This window comes from Euprymna scolopes, chromosome 12 (assembly GCF_053919585.1).
Source record: "Euprymna scolopes isolate OS-2025 chromosome 12, ASM5391958v1, whole genome shotgun sequence".
Classification (NCBI taxonomy): Eukaryota; Metazoa; Mollusca; class Cephalopoda; order Sepiida; family Sepiolidae; genus Euprymna; species Euprymna scolopes.
The window spans coordinates 134,941,831-134,969,782 of NC_136493.1; the positions used below are offsets into that span (position 1 = coordinate 134,941,831).

The window sequence follows — 27,952 nt, forward strand, 5'->3', positions numbered from 1 at the left end:
TTTTTTAACATCATACAATGTACAAAATTGATATATTCTTTTTTAACATCGTATAATGTACAAAATTGATATATTCTTTTTTAACATCATATAATGTACAAAATTGATATATTCTTTTTTAACATCGTATAATGTACAAAATTGATATATTCTTTTTTAACATCATACAATGTACAAAATTGATATATTCTTTTTTAACATCGTACAATGTACAAAATTGATATATTCTTTTTTAACATCGTACAATGTACAAAATTGATATATTCTTTTTTAACATCGTACAATGTACAAAATTGATATATTCTTTTTTAACATCGTACAATGTACAAAATTGATATATTCTTTTTTAACATTGTACAATTTACAAAATTGATATATTCTTTTCTAACATCATATAATGTACAAAATTGATATATTCTTTTTTAACATCATACAATGTATAAAATTGATATATTTTTTATCAACATTTCCGTGGAAAGAAAATGCTAACTCATTTGGAACACTAGTAATTTTATAACTTTTGATTTAATGAACGAAAATTGAAATTTTTATTTCAATATATAACTGAGAAGATGACCTATGAACTGTAAAAATTGTTTTAAATTTGGTCGCAAATGAGTGAGCAGTAAAGCTTTAAGCAATTCAAAATGAGTAAAACTAACACTTAACCATATATTTAACAAACACTACGGTGTCTGATCAATTTATATATATATATATAGCGGACGGATGTTTATTTAAATAATCGTTCGGACAGGTTAATTTCGGCCACCGATTCCGTAGTCAAGGGGTAGGACTGCCGACTGTCATCACGACGGTTCTAGGTTCGATCCTCGGCTTGGGAGAGGTGTTAGTCTAGCGGCACTGATGAGTTGTGAAACAACGAAACAGGTCTGTATGTCGATGACTAAAATATATTTTATATATATATATATATATTGATTTTAATTCCAGTATATCAATGTTGGGATGATTATTGGAATCCAGCACTTTTGGGAGGTATCAGAAAAATTTTAACCTAATTACCGATTCCAAAACGATTCTTGTAATATTTTTCTTGACAAAAAAAAAAAAAAAATGAAACAAACACAAATTTACTTACTTATTAGTCTCATGTTGTAAATTAACAACTTCTAAGTATGGTGATAAATTCAACTTCCAGATTTAACATTGATTCTCAGAGTTTTTTTGTTATTTTTACAAGAGAATCATCACTTATCAAAGCTCAGAGGCCACTCGAGGATAAGGGTTAAAGAACGTACAGCTGTCAAAAGGCCAATATAGTAGTTAGAAGTGTAAATTGGATTACTTAAGGGGAACGACTCATCAAGAACTTGTTTATGTCAGACTTGAAGACAGCCATATTGTAGTCAGCTAGAAAGCCGGTAAACGGAAGAGAGTTCCACAGGTGTGCAGTTCTGAGAAAGAAGCTTTGTTCATGGAATCTACGTTTAGGTTTAGGCACTGATAAGGAGTGGGGGAAATTATTGATAGTGTTTTCAGCCAAATGTGTGTTTCTCAGAATGTTTGGCGAGGAGGGACCATAGATTGGAGGTCAGACAAGCACCTGCCATGAAGATAACGATAAAACAGAGACAGGCTCGCAACGTCTCTTCTGTGAGAAAGAGGTTGCAGGGAAGAGAAAAGGGCATCCCCCCACTAGGCTATGAAGTCTATTCTGAACTCTGTCAAACAGAATAAGATCTTCCTGGCCAGATGTGGCAACAGTACTCCATCCTTGGACATACCTGGCTCTTATAGAGGTAGAGAATTGCATCAGCATGTAGATATCTACTGGATCGATATAAGGATCCGACCATTTTTCCAGCAACTTTGGTAATGGATTTGATGTACGTGTTTCTTTTTAGATCAGGATTAAAGGTCAAGCCCAGAAGCTTGTCAAAACATGGAGCTTCCCCAAGACGAGAGCCAATCATTTCAATTGATGTCAGATGGTGAGCATACCGTTGATGATGTAAAGATAGAAGCTTCGTTTTAGATGCATTAAAAGTAACAAGCCACCTCTTTCTCCATTGTACCATATGCTCAAGATCAGAGGAGGGAGAATCAGAGAGATCTTGGTCGTTTACTAATTTATTTCTTTTATTGATCAGTTACCGTAAACAAAGTAAACTTGAGAAAAACGAACTAATTTGCTTATGCACTTTGTAAACCTTTTCGCAGCTATTCACTAAATGTCTACACGCCTATTCACTAAACGTCTTCACGCCTATTCACTAAACGTCTACACGTCTATTCACTAAACGTCTTCACGCCTATTCACTAAACGTCTTCACACCTATTCACTAAACGTCTACACGCCTATTCACTAAACATCTACACGTCTATTCACTAAACGTCTACACGCCTATTCACTAAACGTCTACACGCCTATTCACTAAACGTCTACACACCTATTCACTAAACGTCTTCACACCTATTCACTAAACGTCTACACGCCTTCTATCAGGAAGTTACACTTGATTATTGAAAAGATTTAAAATACTCCCAACAAAGTTTTTCAATTTCATTGGTGTTGACTTGTCACTGTTGTTGTCTGTCATTGACTTTTGTTGAAATAATTATGTTGTGTTGCTGTCATCTAAATCATACTTATATTTCCTTGATTAATAACGTATTAATATGTATGTACGTTGTGTTTGTGGTATAACGAACTGTTGTCCTCGCCCTAAGTGTCTATCTTAATGGCTAGTGTTATTAATTCATGGTTGCATGTCAACATATATACATATACACATGATGACATACCTTCTTCTACTGCTGGTCGTTTCTGAGAGATTCTCCAACCATCTTGGAGAGCCAGACCTGTTTTAAGGAAGATGCTTCACAAGACATAGACCAAGACGTTGTAGGATTTTATATATTTTATTCACTTCCAGGTATTCGTCACAGCAGAAGGGAGTGATCGATGGACTCTCAGCTTGAGGGGAGGGTTCTTCTATGTCTCCATTCTGAGACTGCCTCTCCCTTCTTAACTCATCTTGCTTATTTAGTGTCTCAAATCCAACTCCATAAACCGGAACAGGTGACACTTGACACGTCACGTCTGTCCCCATTCAGATACTTTCCGGTGCAAACTAACCCAGTCAAAAAGTTTGATACATGTCAAAACATGTCACTATTCAAATCTCTGTTGTCCACTCATTGCTAGATAGACAGATAATTATATAGATAGATAGATAGATAACAATTAACACAGCTATTATCTAACAATTAATGTTTTATGGTACTTCTTCGCTTTGGACACAAGTGAAAAATATAGATGAAAATCTCACAATGAGTTTATCAAGCTCTTGCATACATAAATGAGAAACATTTAGAAATTTTCCCAATTCAAAAAGAAAGTAAATCTACATTTAAACTTACATACACCCTAAAAAAAAAACTTACATATACCCTAAAAAAAACAAACTTACATACACCCTAAAAAAAAACTTACATATACCCTAAAAAAAGAATAAAATTCTGGCATTTGTTACTGTAACTAACAAAAAAAAAAAAAAAAAATGAAAAACAAATATGCAAGAAATAAATCTTACCAAAGGCAAGACTCTTCTACCTACCTGAATAAGTTTATTTGTGTTTAAACTTATTTTAAAGTGTGTGTTTAGTTCAAGAGAAACTTAATGTTTATAAACTTAGTTGAGTTGGAATTAAAAATGTCTGCTCTATAAACCCTGCACAAGAATCCTTGATAACTGCTCCAAATCAAAAATTAAACAGACACTTGTAGAAACACTTCAAATAAATGTCAACAAATGAGAGAAAATGTTATGTTCTACTAATATTGTGCTTAATTTTAGAATGAGGGATTTGACAAGATTAAAAAGTTAGAATTGGAAATGATTATCCTTTTATATTAAATTTATGTGTAAAACTGCTTTCCTGTTCGAAATTCTAAAACAATTGTTTCTTTTTCTTTCCCCCCACGTAATCATCTAAAAAAAAATTTAAAAAAAAAAAAAAAAAAAAAAGAAGGATCTTATTTAGGGGGAGTGGTTTAGCTAAACATGTTAATCTATTTGCTGTTGCTGCTGCCATCATCATCATCATCATCATCATCTGTATCTTGTTTTACAGTATCTCAAATAATCTAATAACCGATTGAATCTTTATAATTGCGAGAAAAAATATTAACATTTTTTTCTATAGAGAGAAGCTAGAGAATAGCTAACAGAGACCCTTCCCAATATTAAGAATGGTTTTCTAAATAGTAACATTATTATGTAGAAACTCATTCTTGACATGAGACAGGATTTCTTAACTATTCTATTCCTACACTGTTTGTTGGAATTATCCATGTAATTATAGATTTTAGCTGAGAACTAACCCCAACCCTTTCTTATCACCACCATGTTGCATCTCTGTGCCTGTTTTGCAAGTATTTTAATGGAATGTGCTCTGATGAACTCGCTGCACTTATGCCCTTTCGATGTACATATTTCTGACAAAACCCGCTTAGCAACAAAATCTCACCCCTTCACTGCTGAGTTCCCTAAATGCCAGAAAGCTTTCTACTCTAATAGTTTCTTCCCTTGAACAGTTAGACTTTGGAATTCTCTTCCTGCTACCTGCTTCTCTGATTGTACTGATATGCAGAAGTTTAAATGTAATGTAAACCAACATCTTGTTAATCTTTCCTAGACATGGTCCCAAATAGTAGCCTCTTACATCCAAAAAAAAAAAAAAAAAAAAAAAAAAAAAAGATAAACTGTCAATAGAAAATCCATGATTGGATCCAGTAGGTGCCTCATATCATTTTAGACTGATTTTATTGATATTGGTGAGTGCTTTCATTCGTGACAGACTATTATCTGCATTAAGACAGTCCATTTCTTTTTTTCATCATCATCATCATCATCATCATCATCTGCTGATTAACTCCCTTGAATTGAAGCACCATGTTCCTATTTACAATGTCTCCCCACGGGACAGAGTTAGACACCAGGGTCGTTACAGACATAAATTACTAACATTTTATTTTTTACACGCTGGCATGTATTAGATGGCTTTTAAAATTGACTTCAATTCCTAACTAACCTATTTCTAGCCAGATTTTAATTGATTCCTCTCCTGTTCAACTCCATTCTTATCAATTCCTCCCATGTTTTCTTTGGTCTTCTCCTGCAAACTGAACCAACTATCTCTGCTGTTCTACATCTACTAATCCAAAAACTCTTATCCATTCTTTCAATGTGCCCATACCATCAAAGTCTTCTGTTCAGATTTAATCTTCCTCTGAGCTTATCAAACCTAAGTCTGTAAGACACACATTAAACATCCATCGTATCATTCTCATAGCATTTTCCTCCATTCAATACTTATCCTCAATCCTCAGGCCAGGTTTCACTTTCATACACTATCATACTGTGTCATAGTCTCTGTTAATTCTTGAGAGACAATAGATACCTCCTGTAAGAATTGCTGTACATATAATTGTAAAGCAAGGGTTGTACAATCACGCCTCTCACTGCTTGATTCCAGTAGCAAGAAAGTGTAAAACGACTGGAAACCATCTTCAGAAATGTCTGATATATTCCCTGCTTCCTTTGTTCCAGCTCGTTTGACTCGTTGGTCTAGTGGTCTCCAACAATTCGCTGTTTTTATACCTCATTGTAATACAGCTTCATATTCCAGTAGCTTTTTTCTAAGAACTGAAAGTTTGTGGAACTCGCTTCCTATTCACTGTTTTCCTCTTACCTATACTCTTGGTCTTTTCAAAACTAAGATCTTTCTTTGCGATAATCATCTTTCATTCTTGTTAGCTCCTTACATCAAGTGGCTTCATGTCTTGTCTCGAGCGATTTCCATACAAAAAATTTAATCTATTTTAATACTTGCCAGGCTCAACGTCACTTCTGTTATCAAATGGGAACCAGTGTATCAACGTAATTATGCTGTATTCACAGTATACACATGCTTGATTAACTTTTTCCTTGGTCAACAATGGTTAGTAATGACAGAAGTTTCTTGAACTTATTCAGGGAACTTCTACAATTATGAACCAGCAGAATGTTACCATTATTTGAAAGAACAATCATAACTATGAGCAGATTTTGAAATTGAGTTTCTTGCATGAGTCACAGAATTCAAAATAAATTTTACTAGAATCTTACCATTTCTGCAACACTGCTTGATTCCCAAGCAAAGAGGAGTGCAAGACGACTGGAAGTAATGCTGAGATAGGTGAAGAAGAGCGTATACAGTTTTGTTTTAATCCATAACCTTTGTTAGGTTAATTAATAACGTTAATTAAATTAATTACAAAGTAAATAAAGAAAAACAACTTCATCGTGGAAGGTATAGCAATAATGACAAAAAAACAGATCAATTAACACTTAACATTTTCTCAGCTCACAGAGAGACGCACAGAGACACGTCTGTTTATTTTTTACATCTATACACGAAAAGGGAAGGACATGTTGAATTACGTGCCTTTTATATAAAAATAGTCAATAGAGGGAGACAACTCTAGTTGATTAATTTATATATACGTCATCAGTTAAGAGATAAAGGGAGGCAACTCCTCACACAGATCGCTAATATTAATATACAACACCAGGTATTTCCAAATGGTCATCCATTTTCGTACTAACCAGTACTTAACTTCAATGATCCAATATGTCAGCATGGTTATGAGTACCATGTATACATCTCTGATATAATCTTTGCCTGATCGATAGCGATAACACTCTGCTAGTTAGTAATGACAAAAGTTTCCTGAACTCACCAGGAAATTTCTACCATTACTAACCGCAGAATGTTACCACTATTTGAAAGAAAAATCATAACTATGAACAGATCTTAAAATCAACTTTTCTGCATGAATGACAGAATTCTAAATGAACTTAATTTTTTTTTTTTTTTTTTTTTACACGGTGGTCATCACTTATCAAGGCCCGGAAGCCACTCAGGGATAAGGGTTATTGCAAGTACATTACGTTAGTGTGGAGATTTAATCAAGTGTTTACTTAAGGGGGTGGTTCATTAGGAATTTGTTAACGTTGGACTTGAAGACATCCAGGTTGTAGTCAGGTGGGAAGCAGGCACATGGAACAGAGTTCCATAGGAGTGCAGTTCTAAGAAAGAAGCTTTGTTCATGGAATCTACATTTTGATTTAGGCACAGACAAAGAGTGGGGAAAATTTTTGACAGTGGATTCAGCTAGACGAGTGTTTTTCGTGAAAGATTGGCGAAGGGAGACCAGAGATTGGAGTTCAGACGAGCACCTGCCATGGAAATAATGATAAAACAAGGATATGCTCGCAACGTCTCTTCTGTGGGAGAGAGGTTGCAGGGTAGAGAAAAGGGCATCCCCCACTAAGCCACAAAGTCTATTTTGTACTCTGTCAAGGCAGGATAGGATGTTTTTAGCAGCTCCTGCCCAGATATGGCAGCAGTATTCCATCCTTAGAATCTTACCATTTCTGCGGCACGGACGATTGTCTCTAAAGATGCAGAATCAGCTCGGATGAAAAGATGGTTACACGATGTACCAATCGAATCTTGAAGCTCCACATAACCAACGTTTCGACTGTTCACAATCCAGACATTTTTCTATAAAAAGAAACAAAATAATAAAAACAAAAAGAAACAGCCAGTTTCTACTTACTTGGCTCCCCATGAGGGCAAAGTTAGACACAAGGTCGATTTTTAATGTGTGGCACTTTTTATTGGGGCAAAAATAAAAATGCATTTGTCTAAAAGGATCTCTCCTTCCCTGATCAAGGACAGGACAGATGAAATGTAGAATTAGAACACACTTTGCACCTAGCCACATTATATAGTTGCTGTTAGCAGTAATTACATATTTTAAAAAATAGATTGCTAGTTCAAACTTAAGTTTCATCAAACCTACATAGTATCAAAGTTAGCTGACAAATCAAATTTTGCTTTAGACTAACCAATTTTCATTTGTTATTGCTATACCATGTTATTTGCAATATAATAACGCATTAAGCTAGAATTTATTTTTTAAAAATATATATATTCCAGCTTAGACGACTGCTAGTATGAAATATTTTTGAATAAGCATCTAAGGGGAATAACTCATATTTTAGATTGAAAAATACAATGTGTTGTCTACCTTAGGTGCAAACAAAAATGAAAAACTAAAATGCTGGGTATGTATAGCTAAGAAAATGTGTAATTTTTGAATAAATGCTAAAAATTTGATTACAACTAGATAACTTAATTTTTTTTTACAAGGGAGTCATCTTTATCAAGGCCCAAAGGCTAGATGAGAATAAGGGCTGATAGATGTCAGAAGCTTGGTGAGACAACACCATAATGATGAGTAGTGATGGGAATTGGATAGAATTTGATTTAAGAGGACGGTTCAACAAGAACTTGTTTACATTGGACTTGAAAATGATCAAGTTGTAGTTGGCTGAAAAGCAGCCCCGTGGTATAGAATTCCACAAATCAGGTAGTTATAGGAAAAAAAACTGTTAGTTTTAAGCACTGAGGAAATATACCAGTTTCATACAGGAACAACAGGTCAGGTTTGGTCTCCCATAATTAAATTTCAACCTTTGGATGGTTGAAATATAGATCCCTGCTGTTGGAGAAGGAGACCTGATAGTGGTAGTGGGGGTCTACACTGGTTTCTGAGTTTACTCGTGAGTTGTTTGTTGGAGCTTTCCATTGTTAGAGAATTTGTGGAAGAGGTCAGTAGAGTTGTTTAGAAATTAAAAGTATTAGCACATTTGTTTATCTACTCTCTTGCTTTCTGACTAAAACTGACTAGAAACTCAGTTCTCTCCCCCAAACACGTGACGTCATTTCTATGTAATATCATTCGATACCTGCATTTCTAGAGCGTTTTGTCTAGAGAGGTAATCTTTGAACCTCCCCTCCCCCATTTCAATCATGCCAGTTGCAGCTGGATTTATTTCCATTTTCCACCAGGTTATCTTGACATGTATTTAATGTGACCCTTGCCAATATTCATACTAGTTTACATGATTTCTACTTACTGACTTAGGGTTCCAACAGCTTTTTTTTTTTTAAATATAAACAAGACTTAAATATAATTTAAACACCATAAAATGTATGTGTGTGACAGACAACCTTGCTTTATATATAGAGTGATTAGTCTCTTATTAGAAGCCTTTTTTCATAGATTTGAAGCCATCAAATTAGTGACACTCGACTGACCTTAACTACTAGGAAGCATTCTTGTGTTGCTTACCTTAAGATATTCTTCTATACCTGCATTGTCATTGCCTGTTGCTGTTCCCCAAGAAAAGAACTTGATCGTCCTCTGTGGATGCCAGTCTTCAATATCTCGTACATGTGACAGGCTATGCAACAGTTCTAACAACATGGCCGTGCCAGACTGACCAATGGGCGAGGAGTTCATTTTATCAGTGGAACCATAAAGCCGTCGACTGCCAACAAACACTTGTTCATCTGGAAAAGAAGAAAAAATTCGATAGATTCTGCCAAGTTTTTGATATCATTCTAATAATTTGATATTGACTTATTCCAATATTGTGGTATCACCCAATTCCAATATTGTGGTATCACCCAATTCCAATATTGTGGTATCACTTCATTGGAATACCATAGTATCACTTCATTCCCTGACTGAAATATTGCCTCATTCCAATACTTTAATATTATCCCATTCCAATAATATGATATCAAGTAATTCCCATACTGTGGTATCACCTTATTTCACTACTGTGGTATCACCTCATTCCCATACTTTCCCATACTCTGATATCGTTTCATTGCAATACTTTGACATTATCCAATTCCAATACTGTGGTATCACCTTATTCCAATGGTGTATTAAAACTTTTGGATGTTGTTACTATTTAATTGTTCACTTAAAGACTAGAATTGAGACTATTCTCTTACCATATTACATGCTTTGGGTGGTGGACTTAATCTTCAGGATTCCATTTTCCACTGTTAACTGAGTAACTATTCAATTCACCAGATAGGGAGAATAATCAATATCATCTCACCTTCATCGATCAGAATCCTTCATTGTTAACAATAAGCATGTCTCTTTACTTTTCATGTCTGTGTGGCACCATTGTGTCATATGCTTCAATTTGAGAAGCCTGGTATAACAGACGTGATAAATTGAAAATTGCAACCTTTTTTGATGAATTGACTGCCTCCTATTGATATGTGCGAGTGTTGAGTGGTTAAAGAGTAGAGGGGAGTATCTTTCGAGCAACAATCATTTATTTTATTTTATTTTTTCTTTAGTGAGAGAATTCAATCTGAAACCCAACACAAAGGAAATAGGAAATCCATGCCTCACACTGCTAGCCTCACAGTATGTATTTCATACCTTTGCACTTGACTGAAACAAATGGAAATTTAAAAATAAATTATATTTTTCATACAAGAAAAAAACAAAATGTCTTATTCATTCTTATACTATTATTTTCTTCCAGCTTGTAGACTCAGCCATTGTTTATCCCTCATTTGGACCAGTGGCATAGGTCTAAGAATTTTATCTAATTTCACAGTGTGACTTGACTTTGACTTGAGACAACATTCAACCAGAATGGGTTGAACTGGCTCCTCCTATAGAACACACAGTGTCCTAAATAAATGCAGACCATTTACGACAGTTCACAGTGGCCAAGATAGTAATAAGCAGTCTAAATTGTGGCATAATGATAAGCACCCTTTTTTGGATTTTATACTAGCGTTTCAGTACAACGGTCCCAGTCCAAATAATTAATTTTCTCCAGAGAATTAATGACACTGAAAGTTTGCTAAGAACCTGTCAATCATATGGTTGGGATTAACCCCTTACTTTAAAAAGGAAACGCCCAGAGATTGGGTTACAAAACTAAAGACAAAGTAATGGGGGCAAAATGAATGTGATGCTTGTGGCTCCAGACAAGGTATATTACTACAATAATGCCAAGACTATTCCAGGATATGATCACAATGGTGCTTCAACTAAGATTCGATGCAAGATATATCTCTGGACCAGAACAGTCCCACATGTATCCTTAATTTTTTATCTATCGATGATAGCATGTTAAAACAAAAGAGAACAGATTCTTACCTGGTTGATTTATGCCATAAAGTGTCCCAACAACATTTGAGACTGTCACACTCTTTAAAATGGAGGAAAACTTCAGCGTCACATTGATTAGATCTATTAAAAAAAATAATAACTTTTATATCGAAAAATAAAATTCTTGTTAAATGAAACAATGATAAACTTGTATTGAAAAAATGGTAAGAAACATTCATTATTTACACTAGAAAATAATGTATGACCAGACATATCATTACTCCACCCTCATCCAAAAGGGAGGATGGCATCATGATCACAGAACAGATACTACAATAAACCTTCTTTCTCACCACCACCCTCCCAAAAAAAGGAGATGGTAATACCTGGGAGGACTGTATCATGACCGCAGAACAAATACTACAAAACTTCTCCCACAAAAAAGGAGGAGGTAATGTCTAGGACGATGGGCTTATGACAACAGAACAGATAGTACACTACCTTCTTAAAGGAGGAGGTAATGACTGGGAGGATTATTTTATGATGAACAGACATATACTATACTACTTTTTCGTAAAAGGAGGAGGTGTTTGGGAAGATAGTCACATAACTACAGAACTGCACTACACTCAAAGTTTGGGAAGCCACTGAAAAGTAGTAACTCAGAGAAAGAAAATGTGTGTTAAGCTAATGAATATGTGATATTCTAACTTTAACATTTAAATGAGATGCATTGACAATCTATTTATCTATCTACTATTATATAAAAGTCTCTGCATGTGTACGTGTGTGTGTGTGTGAGTTCTTTTCCCATAGGTTCCGAAACGGCTGAGCCTATCTTTTGAAAATCACACACAAAGCTAATTTATGTCTGGCAGTGTTCTTAGATATGTTTTGTACAGAAATTCCTCTGATAGGTATCGAAAATCGCAAAAATCCAATCCTAAAAATAGTCTTTATTTCTTATAGATAAAAAACAATAACTTTTACAGAGAAATATTTTACGTTACATCGGCCAAGGGAGATAACAAAATCTCAGCAAATCAATTCTCCTTAAAAAAAAAAACAACAGAATTATTGTCATCTGAGATATAGCTCAGTGGTAGACATTTGACTACAGATCGAATGATCTGTCCAAGACCGAGTGCAACTTACCATTTTAATTTTTTCTTATTAATGAGTTTAATTTATGATAAAAGAAGAAGTACCTATTAAAATTGTCAGAAATCATTTCTTTGTTTGCATATTTTAAAACTAAACATTAATCAGAAGTGACTTTTCCAGGGCATTTATTATCAAGCCCAAATATCAGCTGACGTGATATTGTAATCAAACACAGACAGAATTTGATAAAAAACATTATTATTATTTTTTTTTTTTTTATTTATTTATTTTTTTTTTTGCAAATTAGTCGACAGGGCAAAACATTTCTTGTAAGATATAATAATCAATAGAAGATTGATTCTATAATAATACACACGCATTCTGCATAAATAAAAATATTATGTTTAAGCGTATTGTATGACTGGGCAACACTGGGCATCCAACTAGTGTATAGAAAAATATCATTTAATTTGCTGATGATCTTCTGAGAGCCTATACAGTTGCTATAAGGAAAAATGGAGAGCCTCTTAAGCCGCATCTAATGGGCCAGGGGTCAAAGTCAGACAGAGTGATATCTGGCTTCTAATAATCCTCAATTAGATGAAATTAGATTTTTTCAAAGGACAGGAGAGTGCATGTTATCTCCCTTGAATTAGTATAATTCAAGGGAGATAAATACTGAATAATTCCTGAGCAAATAAGGATAACAACTGCCTCCTTTGAGATTAAGTTGAGATAATACATATTGAACATGATTTGAAACAGATCACATGCAAATACTTAGTAATTTATTCAGTAGACCAAGTATAGAACATAACATAATATACAGAGGAATAAAGGAAAAAAACTTTATTGGGTTCATCACCATCATTGGCTTAACATCCATTTTACATGTTGGCATGTACTGGATGGCTTTTAGAAATTAACTTCCAAACTAACCTATCTGTGGCCAAGTCTTTATTTATCCCTCTTTCAGTCCATCTTTATCACTTTCTCACATGTTTTCCTTTGCCTTTCGTCATGAGTTAACTCTGCTAGCTCATCTGCGCTACATTTACCCACTCCCAAAACTCATCCGTTGAAATCTATTTTGCACACATCTCCCTAAACTGTCCAGATTTAACCTTTCCTCTGAGGTCATCAGATCTAAACCCGTCTTTAAGACTCACCTTAAACTTTTCTACTCATGCAACACATAACCTCAACCCTCAGCGATCAGGTTTCACTTCTATGCATCATTATACTGCATAGACATTCCCAATAGATTCTTATAAGTTAAAAAATTTACTTTAACTTATTCCAGAGATTCATGTTTAGGATGACAAAGACATTAGAGTGTGTGGTTACCTTGAAGTTCTGAGTTCAATCCTAACGAAAGGCATTGTTGAACCCTTTATTTAATACCATAGGATAGATGGCACTCGTTCCAGATTTAAGATATCTCGTATCAGTTAATTATTCTTCAGTTCCTTTATTATAAATTGGATTCTACGTAAGGTTTGTGAGTTTAATCCATGCTGAACAAGAATCTGAACAAGGATGTTATAAATTAGCTTCAGTACACAATGCATCTGAAGAAAGCCAGAGAACAAATCACCCGAAATGTTGTAACAATAAACACGAGAAAATCAATCTGTAAATTTTAAACAGTCTTCATCTTAAATTGTTAGAAAATAGAAAACAAATTAGGTTTTCAGATCAGATATAAACAATTGATATTTGCAAAAATATCGAATTGAAATTAAAAATAAAACAAAGAATACCTAAATGTATCCACTCTTACCAAACTGTATGTGCTATGGTTAGAGTTCTCAATAGGAATCAGTTAATTATTATTATTCAACATGTTACGTTAAATTACTGATAAGCATTGTGATCCCTGGTCATTTTCAATTATTAGTGTAGATTTGTTATCATTGTGCAGGAATAACTGTAACCATTCCAAACAATGAAATTTTGTGTCTTTTTGAAGCAGATTCTGAAAATGATTTGATATGATTTTTGGTGAAAATTGTTCTGTGTAGAACAATAATCCTCAATTGGATGAAATTAGATTTTTTTTCAAAGGACAGGAAAGTGCAATCTCAGTATAATTCAAGGGAGATAACATGGAGATAAATACTGAATAATTCTTGAGCAAATAAGGATAACAATTGCCTTCTTTGAGATTAAGTTGAGATAATGCATATTGAACATGATTTGAAACAGATCACATGCAAATAGTTAGTAATTTGTATGCGATTCATAAGATAATTTAACATAAATTACTGACAAAGTCTTGAAACCACAAAAATGAACAAAAAAAGTTGAAATAATTATTAAAATGTAATTTGGTTAAAAATTTTGGCTAAAGTAATCGTTAGGATTTTTGTAAACCAAATGGAATCCAAAAAGGAAAGATTCTCAATATTTGGAATGTTTAGGAGGTAAAAACAAATTAGGTTTTCAGGTTGGACATAAAAAGAAACTGATATTTGCAAAAATATCGAATTTAAATTAAATGAAAAAATGTGTTTGGTGTGATTGTAATGCTAATGATATATTAAATGAAGAGAGAGAGATAGAAGAACTACATAATAGAGTGAAGACAGAATTCAAACTGAATTGAACTGCTTTGCTTGTCACAAAGATGAAAAAGATAAAAAGTCATACATAGAGAGCAGCCATTTGCTGTTTATGAACATATTTATATATTAATACCGTCGTACCTTTAATGTATGTACGTTCATATGTGTGTCACGGTTTCCAGATTATAAATTATTTGATCAAGAGATCCTATTTATCGGGGACGGAGGATAAAAGGTAGTAACATAATAACATCGAATTAATATATAAAGATGCTAATTTAATATTCATAGTATGTTGTCTTTTGTCCTCCTTTTAATAAATAGGATCTCCCAATCACCAAAGCTGCAATGTAAAAAAAAAAAAAAAAAATTTTTTTTAAATTATTTCACTTTTGAGCTGAATGTGAAACTAAAATATATCTTCTTGGCCTTCTAGCTAGGATCCAAGGGTAGTATCTGTTCTGTGTAAAAATGGTATAATGATATCGTGGGATTTCTGTTCATGCCGGGCGTCCATACAATGTAAATATGTCACAAACTCCTATAAGGATATTGGAGATAAATCGTAATAACCAGATATATTTTGACACTACATTAACCAGATTACTTTTAAATACTTTTACAGTTTTAACAAAAGGGCTACAATAATATCACGAGGTCTCCATTCACGCTGAACGTCCACAGAATGTCCAGCAGCAATATATTACATATGAAAGATATCACAGTGGAATTTCCACAGGTCCCACTAGTAATGTATTGTTTGGGTTATTTGGGTTATTGTTCTCATTTTAAGTGCTATTTTCACAACGTTTCAATCGATGTAACTTCCGACCTTCTTCAGGTGTATCTTGTTGAACTCAGGAATCTTTCCGCAAGAACTTGTGACGTAACAAATAAAGTACTCTTTTGGAAGTTAGAGGTTCAACCCTCAGTGCGGACAATACTCAAAATACAATTGTGAATTATTTAGGACTTCTACCCAGTTGTGGCTGACAGAACAAGAGCATGCTACCTCTATGGATTAAATAAAGGGTTCTGTTCAAAATTTTGTGTAGATTTCCAAATTCGACAGAAAGATTACAAAGTTCGACAAGATATAACTGAAGAAGGCTGGAGGTTACATCGATCAAAACGTTGTGAAAGTAACACTCAAGATGAGAACAGTAGCCGAATAATCTAAATAATATGAATTATCAATCTTCATCTCAAAAATTCAGAAACATAATATGCATGAAACCTCCACAGATAGTTGAGTACAATGGCCTACTGTGTCTGTGTGTCCACACATGCATGCAGTGGCCCTGCTTATTTTAACAACATCAGCGACCACTGATCTCCAAATTGTAGAGCCATGGTAATCTCGGGAAGACAAGTAAAGACGGTAAGCTTCCTGTTCCTTTCCATCTTGATTCAGGGGTGTATCTCCCTCTGTGAGTTAAACGGGCCCCCAGATACCAAAATGGACATTTCTACGACTCGACGCGATACATACAGTGCCTAGTCTTCCGAAATGGTCACCCATCTGGTACTGGGAAGGCTCATCATTGCTTAACTTCAATGATCTGGTGAGAACCGGTGTGCCAACGTGATCATGCCGTATATATGTCTACATAACTAAAACTAAAAGAAAATCTTTTTTACAACCAAAGGAAGAGAGGATGAGGAACGTTAAAGAACCTGTTTTTTTTTTTGGAGAGAGGCACTTACAGAAACGTGTAAAGTGTACGTGTTCTTTTTTATGATGCTTTGCTTATACTGTTATATATTATTACACTATCTCTATCTCTACTATCATATAAGATAGAGAGCCTCTTGAGCCATATCCAACGGCCCAGGGGCCAAAGCCAGAAAGAGATTGATATTAACAGTAGTTAACACAGCAAGTGTAAGAGGAGGGAGAAACACAAACAACATCGGCAGCAGACAAAAAGTAGCAGTAGCAGGTCAGCAAATCATTGAAGGTTTTCATATTATAACATGGATAAGGATTGTCTCCCCACTATGTATCTTTATTAACTGACTAAACTTCGGAGTTAATGTACATGTAATCAGAGTGTGTGTGTTTGGATTCTTAATCCAGCAAGGGGATGTGATGCGTCTAGTGTGTTAGGTATACATTAGTGTTAAGTTCATGCTTGCATGCTTTCAGCTAATACTGCTGGCTAACCTCACGGTGAAAAGGGAGCAGCTATGCATAAGACTTCCCTGCCAGTACATAGCTTCTCTATCATCAAGACTCCTACAGTGCCTCCACATTGGCCACACACAGTAACTGGGTGCCTTGCAACCCTAGGCTAAATGTGTAGGAGATCTTGGAATAGTAGGGGACCCCAGAGGTAGTGCGTTATGGTCCATCAATGTGTAGACATGGCCTGGCACACTACCAACCCCAACCCCACTGTTTTGTGGGTGCCCTTGGTTGGGTGAAGACTAGGGGAACCAACCCCAAAATCAAACACCACTGCTTTGTGAGCCTTATCACAGCAAAAGGCTAAGAGATAGGAACTCTGACTGCAAATCCCACTGGTGCTTTGCAGTTTTCCTTAAAAGGTTATGGAACCTCATCCAGAAAGAAAAGGCATAGTAGCGGACACGATAGGGCAACTGTCTACCTCACGGCCTCCTCTGCTACCAGTTGTTGTGGGTTCGCTCCACTGGAAATGAGCATTGGAGATTCAGAGGGTGTTTATCTGATGCGCAACAGATACTACACTTAAACTGCACAAGTTAGGAGCGAAGGTGGAAAGTTCTGTACCGAAGGATAAAACACTGAGGCCCGACTAGTCATCATCAAGGCTGACGGACTGCATGATGATGATGATGATGATGATGATCAGAGCTAGCTTTAGCTATTGTGGGGCTTCATGTAAAACAGATTGCATAGAACTCTGTGTTGGTAGGGGTAGGGATGATAAATGCAAATTAAATTTAATAATTTGCACTTAGAATCAGCGCGGGACCTACGAAAGTGTGGGCTAACTGCGGCCACATAGATTGCAGTGTACTAAGGTCGGCTCTGCATACAATTTTCCAAATGCATAGGTTTGGATCATTTACACAAATGTTTGTTTCTTTAAGTGCCCCCCCCTCCCCACTTTCCGAAAAAGTTCTTTAACACTCCTCATCCTCTCCTCAAATGTATATATTTTTATATGTGTCTTTAAAATAGTTTTCCCTCTCTTTCTTTGACATTCCCCTGGATGTTTCTTTAATATGCCTCCTTCCTTCCCTCGAACATATGTTTCTTTAATATTTTTGTTAAACATATCACCAAAAAATGTTTTTTATTATCGTTCTCTTCTCAAATTTTTTTTATTGATATATTTTTTAAAACTAGTTCCATCTTCCAAAATGATTCTTTAATTAATTCCAAAACAAAATGTTAATTAACATGTCTTTAATAGTTTCTTTAATATGTTTCTTAACATACCTTCTCCCTTCTCTCCAAAATATGTTTTTAACATATCCCACCTAAAAAAAAAAAAAATTTCTTATGTAACATACAAGTACCTATCACTTTCCAAGATATATTTAGCATCCCTTTCACACTAAAAATACTACTTTACTTTTTTTTTCTTCTTTAAACAACATACCTCCCCACCAAAAAATGTTACTTTAATATATTTCTTAACATACATTCTCCCTCCCTTTTAAAATGTTTATTAAACATATACCCCCCCCGCCCCCCTCAAAAAAACGATGTTTTTTTAACATAACTATCTCCTAAAAAATATTTCTTTAACATCCCTCTTCCACTCAAAATGTGTCTTTAACATTCTCTCTCCCAAAATGTTTTTTGATGTTTTTTATGCATAGCGTGCATAGCCTCTCAAATTATTTCTGTAACATACCCCCCATTCTCAATTTGATTTTTTAACATTCCACTTTCCTGCATATATTTCTTCAATGTACAACCCCTCCAAAAACAAAAAAAAAAAAAAAGAATAGGGATCACCTCTGGAAGCAAGACTTTATCTTCAAACCCACCTGAATGGTTCTTTGGTATTGTTTCTTCCAGAATAGAAAGTATCCGATTTGCCAAAGATGAGGAGATGTTGTAGACATATGGTATGGGTTTGTTATTTGAGATTGAGTCAAATTTCTCATGAAGATGACCTAAAAAATAAATAAATAACATTTTGAAATAAAAAACAAATAATCAAAGGAAATAATAACAAATTCTAAAAGACAAATTGATCCTTTCAGAGCGCTCATATTTTATTTGAATTCAAACATTTTTTTAAACATACCCCTGCAATAATGAGGTCCCTAGAAAGCCTTTTACTCTAATAGATTTTTTCCTCAAACTGATAGACTTTGGAATTCCCTCCTTGTTTCCTGTTTCCCTGATTGTACTAAGCCAGAGAAGTTTAAATGTAATGTAAATAGATATCTCACTGCTCAACTCCCCACAGTCCTCTGTGATTCCAATAGTAGTCTATTACGCCCAAGTAGCAAAATAAACATAGAAAATGCTTAAATGCAGACACAACATCTATTTGTTTTCATACTGACATAGTTTTTGGACTAGACAAAACCAACTTTTGTTTGGCATCTTCTAGCCGTTTACATAACAGGCGGAAGATTTTAAAAAGCTAAGCCAATCAGAATGCTAGGGAAATAGACGATAACTTTATGTGTAAATTGATTAAATCTTAAACAAAAAAGACACCGCAAAGATCAAATCTTTTTGACTTTGACCCCTTGGCAGCTCAAATTTTCGACCAAAACCAATTAAAAAGCTTGCTCTATCTCTGAATATACTTTATGCAAAATTTCAAATGTTTAGACCAGAAATTGGCTGAGTAATTTGCTAGAAACCGCAGAGGTCAAATTTGAAAAAAATTTGACTCTAATTTTGACCCCATTAACATTTAATGTTTTGGGCTCAAATCAAATTATAAAGTTTGATCCATGTCCAAATAACCTACATTTAAAATTTCAAGTGTTTGGACCCCAAATTAGCGAAAGAGTTTGGTAGAGTTTTCAAAAGTCAAATCGTTGAACTTTGACCCCTTAACAGCCAAATTTCTGGCCGAAAACGGATCACAAAGATTTTCCCAAATCTCAATACTTCTTATGTCAAATCTCAAGTCTTTAGACTGAAAATTGAGTTATTTGGTAGGGAAATGTACACAGACAGACAGGCAGACATTTTCACTTTTATAGATATACTAGCATGGGTGCCCGGCGTTGCCCAGGTATTTGAAGGTGTATGTTGAGCAAAAAAAAAAGAAAAAGAAAAAAAAAAAAGCAGTCAATTTTTTTTAACTTTGACCCCTATTATGACCCCTTAAAATTTATTGTTTTGGGCTCAAATCCAGTTATTAAGTTATATCCATGTCCAAGGAACCTATATCTAAAATTTCAAGTGTTTAGACCCAAAATTATCAGAGGAGTTTGGTAGAGTTCTCAAATGTCAAATCGTTGAACTTTGACCCTTTAACAGCCAAATTTCTAGCTGAAAACTGATCACATAGATTTTCCTAAATCTCAGTACCCTGTATATCAAATTTTAAGTCTGTAGACTAAAAATTGACAGAGTTATTACATAGGGAAATGTACACACACAGACACACAGACGGACAGACGGACAGCTACACAGACACGTTCACTTTACAGATATACTAGCATTTCAGCCCAGCGTTGCCCGAGTGTTTGGATGTGTATGTTGAGCAAAAAAAAAATAGGAAGGCAGGCTCGAATCCGTACCGCGAAGGAGGAAAAGAACAGGGAAAAAACCTGATGTCTTTGCGGTTACGAACACCGGCAAACCTGTAGTAACTTATGCTTACATTAAGGCTAGACAATCGAAAGGAGAGGATATCTTTCAAAAATATCAGTGAACAAAGCGACCCCCCGCCCTGTAGAAAAGTGCCTAGTTGAAGATGTTAATGTTTTTAGCCAATTTTTCAATATTTGTCGTATGAAAGGTCGATCTTCAAAACAATACTTATCTTCATAAAATCCGTCGCCTCTGTCAAAAGTTTTAGGCAGACATGCAAACATACATACATACATACAGAGATACATTTGTATATTGGTAACTAAATATTTTCCACACAAACCGATGAAAAAACTTGCCCTATCTCTGAATACCCATTATGTAAAATTTCAAATGTTTAGACCAGAAATTGTCTGAATAATTTGGTAGAGACCGCAGAGGTCAAATTTTTTTTAACTTTGACCCCTATTATGACTACTTAACATTTATTGTTTGGGGCTCACATCAAATTATTAAGTTAGATCCATGTCCAAGGAACCTATATCTAAAATTTCAAGTGTTTAGCCTCAAAATTGTCGGAGCAGTTTGGTAGAGTTCTCAAAAGTCAAATCGTTGAACTTTGACCCCTTAACAGCCAAATTTCTGGCCGAAAACGGATCACAAAGATTTTCCCAAATCTCAATACTTCTTATGTCAAATCTCAAGTCTCTAGACTGGAAATTGAGTTATTTGGTAGGGAAATGTACACAGACAGACAGGCAGACATTTTCACTTTTATAGATATATTAGCATGGGTGCCCGGCGTTGCCTGGGTATTTGGAGGTGTATGTTGAGCAAAAAAAAAAAAAAAGCGGTCAATTTTTTTAACTTTGACCCCTATTATGACCCCTTAAAATTTATTGTTTTGGGCTCAAATCCAGTTATTAAGTTATATCCATGTCCAAGGAACCTATATCTAAAATTTCAAGTGTTTAGACCCCAAATTGTAGGATGAGTTTGGTAGAGTTCTCAAATGTCAAATCGTTGAACTTTGACCCCTTAATCGCCAAATGTCTGGCCGAAAATCGATCATATCACTTTTCCCAAATCTCAGTACCCTGTATATCAAATTGACAGAGTTATTGCGTAGGGAAATGTACACAGACAGACAGACAGATACACAGACACGTTCACTTTTATAGATATAATAGATAGACTAGCAGTTCCGCCCGGCTTTGTCGGGCCCTATATACTGTTCATTACTTTACGTGCCTATGTATATATTAAAAAATGTGAATATGTACAGTAATGCCTTTCTATATAATAGTCTTCCTTAACTACCATAGAGAAAAGTTGGTAGACACCGCAGATGTCAATTTTTTTTTAACTTTGACCCCAATTTTGACCCCTTAGCATTTATTGTTTTGGGATCCAATAGAATTATAAAGTTAGATCCCTGTAATCTATATCTAAAATTTCAAGTGTTTAGACCCAAAATTGGTGGAGGAGTTTGGTAGAGTTCTCAAAGGTCAAATCGATGAACTTTGACCTCTTGACAGCCACATTTCTGGCCAGAAACCGATTAAAATTTTTTTTCCAAATCTCAATAGCCCTTATGCCAAATCTCGAATCTGTAGACCGAAAATTGACAGAGTTATTTAGCAGGAAAATGTACACAGACACACAGACAGACACTTTCACTTTTATAGATATATAGATAGATGAGCAAAAAAACTACCCACCATCAAGCAGCTATTAATCTAATGACAAAGTTCTCTCTGATTCTCTCTCCTCTGATCTCGAGCGCGTGGTTCAGTGGGGGAAGATGTGGCTGGTTACCTTTAATGCATCCAAAACCAAACTCCTATCCTTACATCATCAACGCTCTGATCCCCATCTGGCATCAATTGTGATGGATGGCTCTCGTCTGGGTGAGGCCCCGTGTTTTGACAAGCTTCTGGGTTTGACCTTTACTCCTGATCTGAAATGGAACACGTACATCAAGTCTGTTGCCAAGGTCACTGGAAAGATGGTGGGATCCTTCTACCGCTCCAGAATATATCTCACTACTGATGCAATTCTCTATCTATATAAAAGCCAAGTACGTCTAAGGATGGAATACTGTTGCCATATCTGGGCAGGAGCTGCTAAAAACAGCCTATCCTGCCTTGACAGAGTACAAAATAGACTTCGTGGCTTAGTGGGGGATGCCCTTTTCTCTACCCTGCAACCTCTCTCCCACAGAAGAGACATTGCGAGCCTATCCTTGTTTTATCGTTATTTCCATGGCAGGTGCTCGTCTGAAATCCAATCTCTGGTCCCCCCTCGCCAATCTTTCACGAAAAACACCCGTCTCGCTGAATCCACTGTGAAAAATTTCCCCCACTCTATATCTGTGCCTAAATCAAAACGCGGATTCCATGAACAAAGCTTCTTTCTTAGAACTGCACTCCTGTGGAACTCTGTTCCGTCTGCCTGCTTCCCACCGGACTACAACCTGGATGTCTTCAAGTCCAATGTTAACAAATTCCTAATGAACCGCCCCTTAAGTAAACACTTCATCAAATCTCCACACTAACGTAATGTACTTGCAATAACCCTTATCCCTGAGTGGCTTCCGGACCTTGATAAGTGGTGATCACTGTGTAAAAAAAAAAAAAAAAAATGCTAAATATCTTTTTTTTTCTCTTTTGTATAACTTGCAGTACATATCTCTATCTCTACTATTATATAAAAGTCATTTTATGTATGTGTGTGTGTGTGTGTGCGTGCGATTTTCTTCGTCATGGCTTCCGAAATGGTTGAACTTATCTTCTACAAATTTCACACAAAGCTAATTTATATGTCTGGTAGTGTTCTTAGATATGTTTTGTACAAAAATTCATCCGATAAGTATCGAAAATCAAAAAAAAAAATCCAATCTTAAAAATAGTCTTTCTTTCTTATAGATAAGAAAGAATAATTTTTACAGAGAAATGTTTTATGTTACACCGGCTAAAGGAGATAATAAAATCTCAGCAAATCATTTCTTCTTAAAAAACAAACAAACAGATGCATTGCCATCTGGAGATATAACTCATTTGACTACAGATCCCCTGTTTAAGCCCAGGTGTACCTGACCATTTTATTTTAATTTTTTCTTATTAATGAATTCAATTCATGATAAAAGAAGATGTACCATTTAAAATTGCTGCAAATCATTTCTTTGTTTGCATATTTTAAAACTAAACATTTAATCAGAAGTGACTTCTTCAGGACATTTATTTATTACGTCATATCATAGCAGACATAATATTGTAAACAAACACAGACAAAATTTGGTGAATGACATTATTATTATTACTTTTTAATTTTTAATTTTTTTTTGCAAAATTATTCCTCGTAGAGAATTGATTCTATTATAATACATATGCAATCTGCATAAATTAAAACATTATGTTTAAGAGCAACGCCCGGCATCCAGCTAGTCTTTAATAGAAATGTATTATAATTTTAAAAGCTAATAGTCTAAATTACCCCCCCCCTTTGAAAAATAATGAACATAACATTTTAAGAAAGATTTTGGCAATTTTATCCATTTTTATAAAATCACTTTAATTAATTACTGTTTATAACGACAAAACTATTACACACATATAGGCAAGATAGGATAATAAAATTACAAATGAATAATACTGAAGGTTGGTTTATTATAAATTGTTTAAAAATAGGTATGCAAATTAGGCATACATAGAGCTGTGTTTAGATCTTTGGTCTCTACTATAATCATAGTACTATGTTTTAGTGTTGATTTAAATAACAGTGAACCGTTTAATGACAATATAGATATGATGAATGAAAAAAAAACTTTTGCATTCATTAGCATGGAAAATATCAATTTCTAGCAGAAATCACTATCAATAATTTCCCCCACTCTTTATCTATGCCTAAACCTAAACGTAGATTCCATGAGCAAAGCTCCTTTATTAGAACTACACGCCTATGGAATTTTTTTCCGTTTTCCTGCTTTCCAGCTGATTACAATATGGTTTTCTTCAAGTCTAACATAAACAAGTTTTTGATGAGCCATTCTATATAAGTTAACAAATTCACCAAATTTCCATTACTAACAATTACTATATTGTCCAATTTCTACTGTACACTCTTTAACCCTTATCCTCGAGTGGCCTCAAGACTTTGATAAGTGGTGATGGCCATGTAAAAAAAAAAACGAAGATATTTTGGGGAAGAGGAAGGTGATGGAATTATAGAGTAGAGGTAATGTAGAAACAGATAATGGTATTAGTATTATCCTCCTTCTATAATAAAGAGCAATGTATATTTATTTGTGTATATATATATATATATATATATATATATATATATATATATATATATATATATATGTAAATATATTGTACTGAAAAAAAGAATTCTGTAACTTCTGCTTATGCTTGCCTGAAGTGAGTAACTTCCCTTGTGTTTTCTTTATTTCTTTCTTTCGTTAAATCAACTCCAGTACTCGTAGTGACTTGGACTTGTCCATGCATAGTTCTCATTAAAATAAAGCTTTTTGTAAGCATTCTCCGACTTGGGTTTTTTAATCATATATATATATATATATATATATATATATATATATTATTACCGTTTTATCTGCTTAGTTATACATCTTTTCTGTAAAGTCTGATGAAGTTATTGGATCGTCGAGACAATTCGGTAATTGAAACATGTGTAACTAAACAGATAAAATGGCAATAAAAATATATATTTGCTCTGCAATAGTACTGAGCACTTTCTTCAGGATTTTACTAATTACCATTTTTGATATATATATATATATATATATATATATATATATATATATATATATATATATATATTTACTTCCATTCTGTCATGCAAAACTTAACTAGTAAAACACACACATTTTTCTAGTCCATTTCAAGTGATGAGAAGAAGCAAGAAAGCAAATAACAAGTTAGATAACCACCTTAGACTTGTCCAACCACGTGAAATGAATTCGGAAAGAAACCCTCCTCTCTATAATAAAAAGTCAATAATTTTTAGGTCATCAGAAATGATAATATAAATGATATATTAAAAATCAAATTGCTGATGTAATTCTCTGATTTTTTTATATGAATATTTCAGTACTATATCTAAATCAATAACAAACACTAACACTCAAATAATTTCTGATGGAGAGTGTATACTGTTCAGACTATAATACTCATTTAATACTCATTCAATACTCATTCACTCAACTTTGAAAATATGATGTAATGTTGAAGTTGAATATCCGATTTGCTGTACTGGAATTGGCACTTGTCATTCGTTTTCCTCTTCTTCCAAATTTTAGGGGTTCGCTTTTTGCTTTGTTTTATTTTTCTCTGTCTTTTACACACACACACACACACACACACACACACACACACACACACACACACACACACACACACACACAAAGACATGCACAGACACATAGACACTTCTTAGGTCAACTAGCATAAAAGTTGCTTGCAGACAAATCCAGACAAAGTGATAGATATCTAGACAAACATAACTTCTATTCATATGTAGATGAAACCATTCAAAGATTGTAATCTCATAAAGGAGTATTTAGTTCTCTCCCACTGCAAGAACTGTGACACCAGGGTCAGAAAGTTGGATTGAGAAGTCAGCGCTCCCGAGGATGGACACTCTGACTTGCAAAAAGTGCCTGGGCAGCCCCGTCAGCATTTTCCGGTGAGGGCGCCTCAGGCGTTTAGCAATAAATCAACCCCTTCTCAAAGAGAGAAGGCAAAGCACTATACTTCAATCAATAGGGATTACAGGAATGGTCTAATGATCTCTGTTGATTTTGGGGGCAGAGGATAAAAATTGCTCCAATAACGGAAGTAAAGAAAGATGATAGTCACAAACCTTTTGTGTAAGGGAAGATGAAAAAAGTGTCAGGATTATTCTGAGATTCATCCGTCGTTGACTGGTTGGTATTTCCATCAAGATCCGAATAAAGGAGAATGCCACGTACACCTTCTTGCTGAGCGTTAATAATCTGAGAATAGAGTTAAAATTTAGTTTTAAAAAAAATTAACTATTAAAACTTACTATGGTACATACGTTTCATCATCATCATCATTATCGTTTTAACATATATTTTACATACTGATCTAAGGAAATGGCAGAAACACTAGATGATGACCTCCAATCTGTAGTGGAATGGGGACAAAAATGGATGGTCACATTCAATGCTGCCAAGACTAAGCTTGTTTTCTTCAATAATTACAAGAAACCTTCTCTATGACCAATAGCAATGGCCAAGAACACATTACCCGAAAGTACTTCCTTTAAACTCCTCAGCCTAATGTTTACAGCGAACGTGAATTGAAATAGATACATTGAGAGTATTGCCAAGGCTGCTGTGAAGAAGGTGGGCTCTTTCTGCAGTACTAGAAAACTATTTATGCCTGAAAGTATTCTGTACCTCTATAAGGCCACCATTCGCCCATGTATGGAGTACTGTTGTCACATTTGGGCTGATACATTTGTCTCTCACTCCTGGACAGGGTTCAAAAGAGAGTCGCCAACCTGATAGGTCCTGAACTGTCATCTAGGTTTCAGCCTCTGTCCTATCGACGAAATGTTGCATCTCTCTGCCTGTTCTACAAGTACTTTCATGGTGAATGCTCTGACGAACTACAAGCACTTTTACCCCCTCGACGTGAATACCCGAACAAACCTGACCAGCAAAATCCCACCCCTTCACAGTAGAGATCCGTAGGTGTAAGAAAGCCTTCTACACCAATAGTATTTTCCCCAGAACTGCTAGACTTTGGAACTCTCTCCCAGGATTCTGCTTTCCCAACTGTACTGACTTGTAGCAACCTATCCTGCCTTGACAAACTTCAAAACTAGTTTCAAAACCTAGTAGGTGATGCCCTTTTCTCAGCCCTGCAACCGCTTTCCCACAGAAGAGACATTGCAAGTGTGGCTCTGCTCTATCATTATTTTCATGGCAAATGCTCATCGGATATTCAATCTACAATCCCCCCTTACCAAACATTTACAAAAACACTTGTCTCGCTACAACCACTATCAACAATTTCCCCCACTCTCTATCTGTGCCTAAATCTAACCGCAGATTCCATGAACAAAGCTTCTTTCCTATAACTAACCGCCTGTGGAACTCTATACTGTGGGCCTGCTTTCCAGCTGACTACAACATAATCGTCTTCAAGTCCAATGTAAACAAGTTCTTGTTGAGCTGTTCCCTTAAATAATCAAATTATAACTGATTTCCACCACTAACAATTACTATGCTGTTGTACTGATAGCAACCATACACTCATTAACCTTTATCAAGGCCCAAAGGCCACTTGAGGATAAATGGTATCTTCTTTGTAAAAAAAAAAGAGAATTTTATACGTTGTATTGTTTTCCTGACACTAATTCAGTGAAGTGATGGGAACCAGTATTTGTATCAGACACTACAAGGTGGAACGATAAATTTTTCGCCCTAGAGAAAACAACACTACAGCTTTATTTGAAAACTTTTATTGAGAAAATCAATTCAGGTAA

At 34.9% G+C, this 27,952-nt stretch overlaps 1 protein-coding gene across 1 annotated transcript in view; it reads right to left on the bottom strand.

The window, feature by feature from the left end:
• Positions 1 to 27,952, bottom strand: part of LOC145291497 (aminopeptidase NAALADL1-like) — a 98,840-nt gene that overhangs the window by 15,028 nt on the left and 55,860 nt on the right. Inside the window, exons 4-8 of the mRNA XM_080137401.1 lie at positions 26,297 to 26,429; positions 18,676 to 18,804; positions 11,066 to 11,158; positions 9,215 to 9,435; positions 7,444 to 7,578 (exon numbers count right to left, since the gene is read on the bottom strand). Of these exons, the coding sequence (XP_079993527.1) occupies positions 7,444 to 7,578; positions 9,215 to 9,435; positions 11,066 to 11,158; positions 18,676 to 18,804; positions 26,297 to 26,429 (711 nt within the window). The remainder of the gene's footprint in view (positions 1 to 7,443; positions 7,579 to 9,214; positions 9,436 to 11,065; positions 11,159 to 18,675; positions 18,805 to 26,296; positions 26,430 to 27,952) is intronic.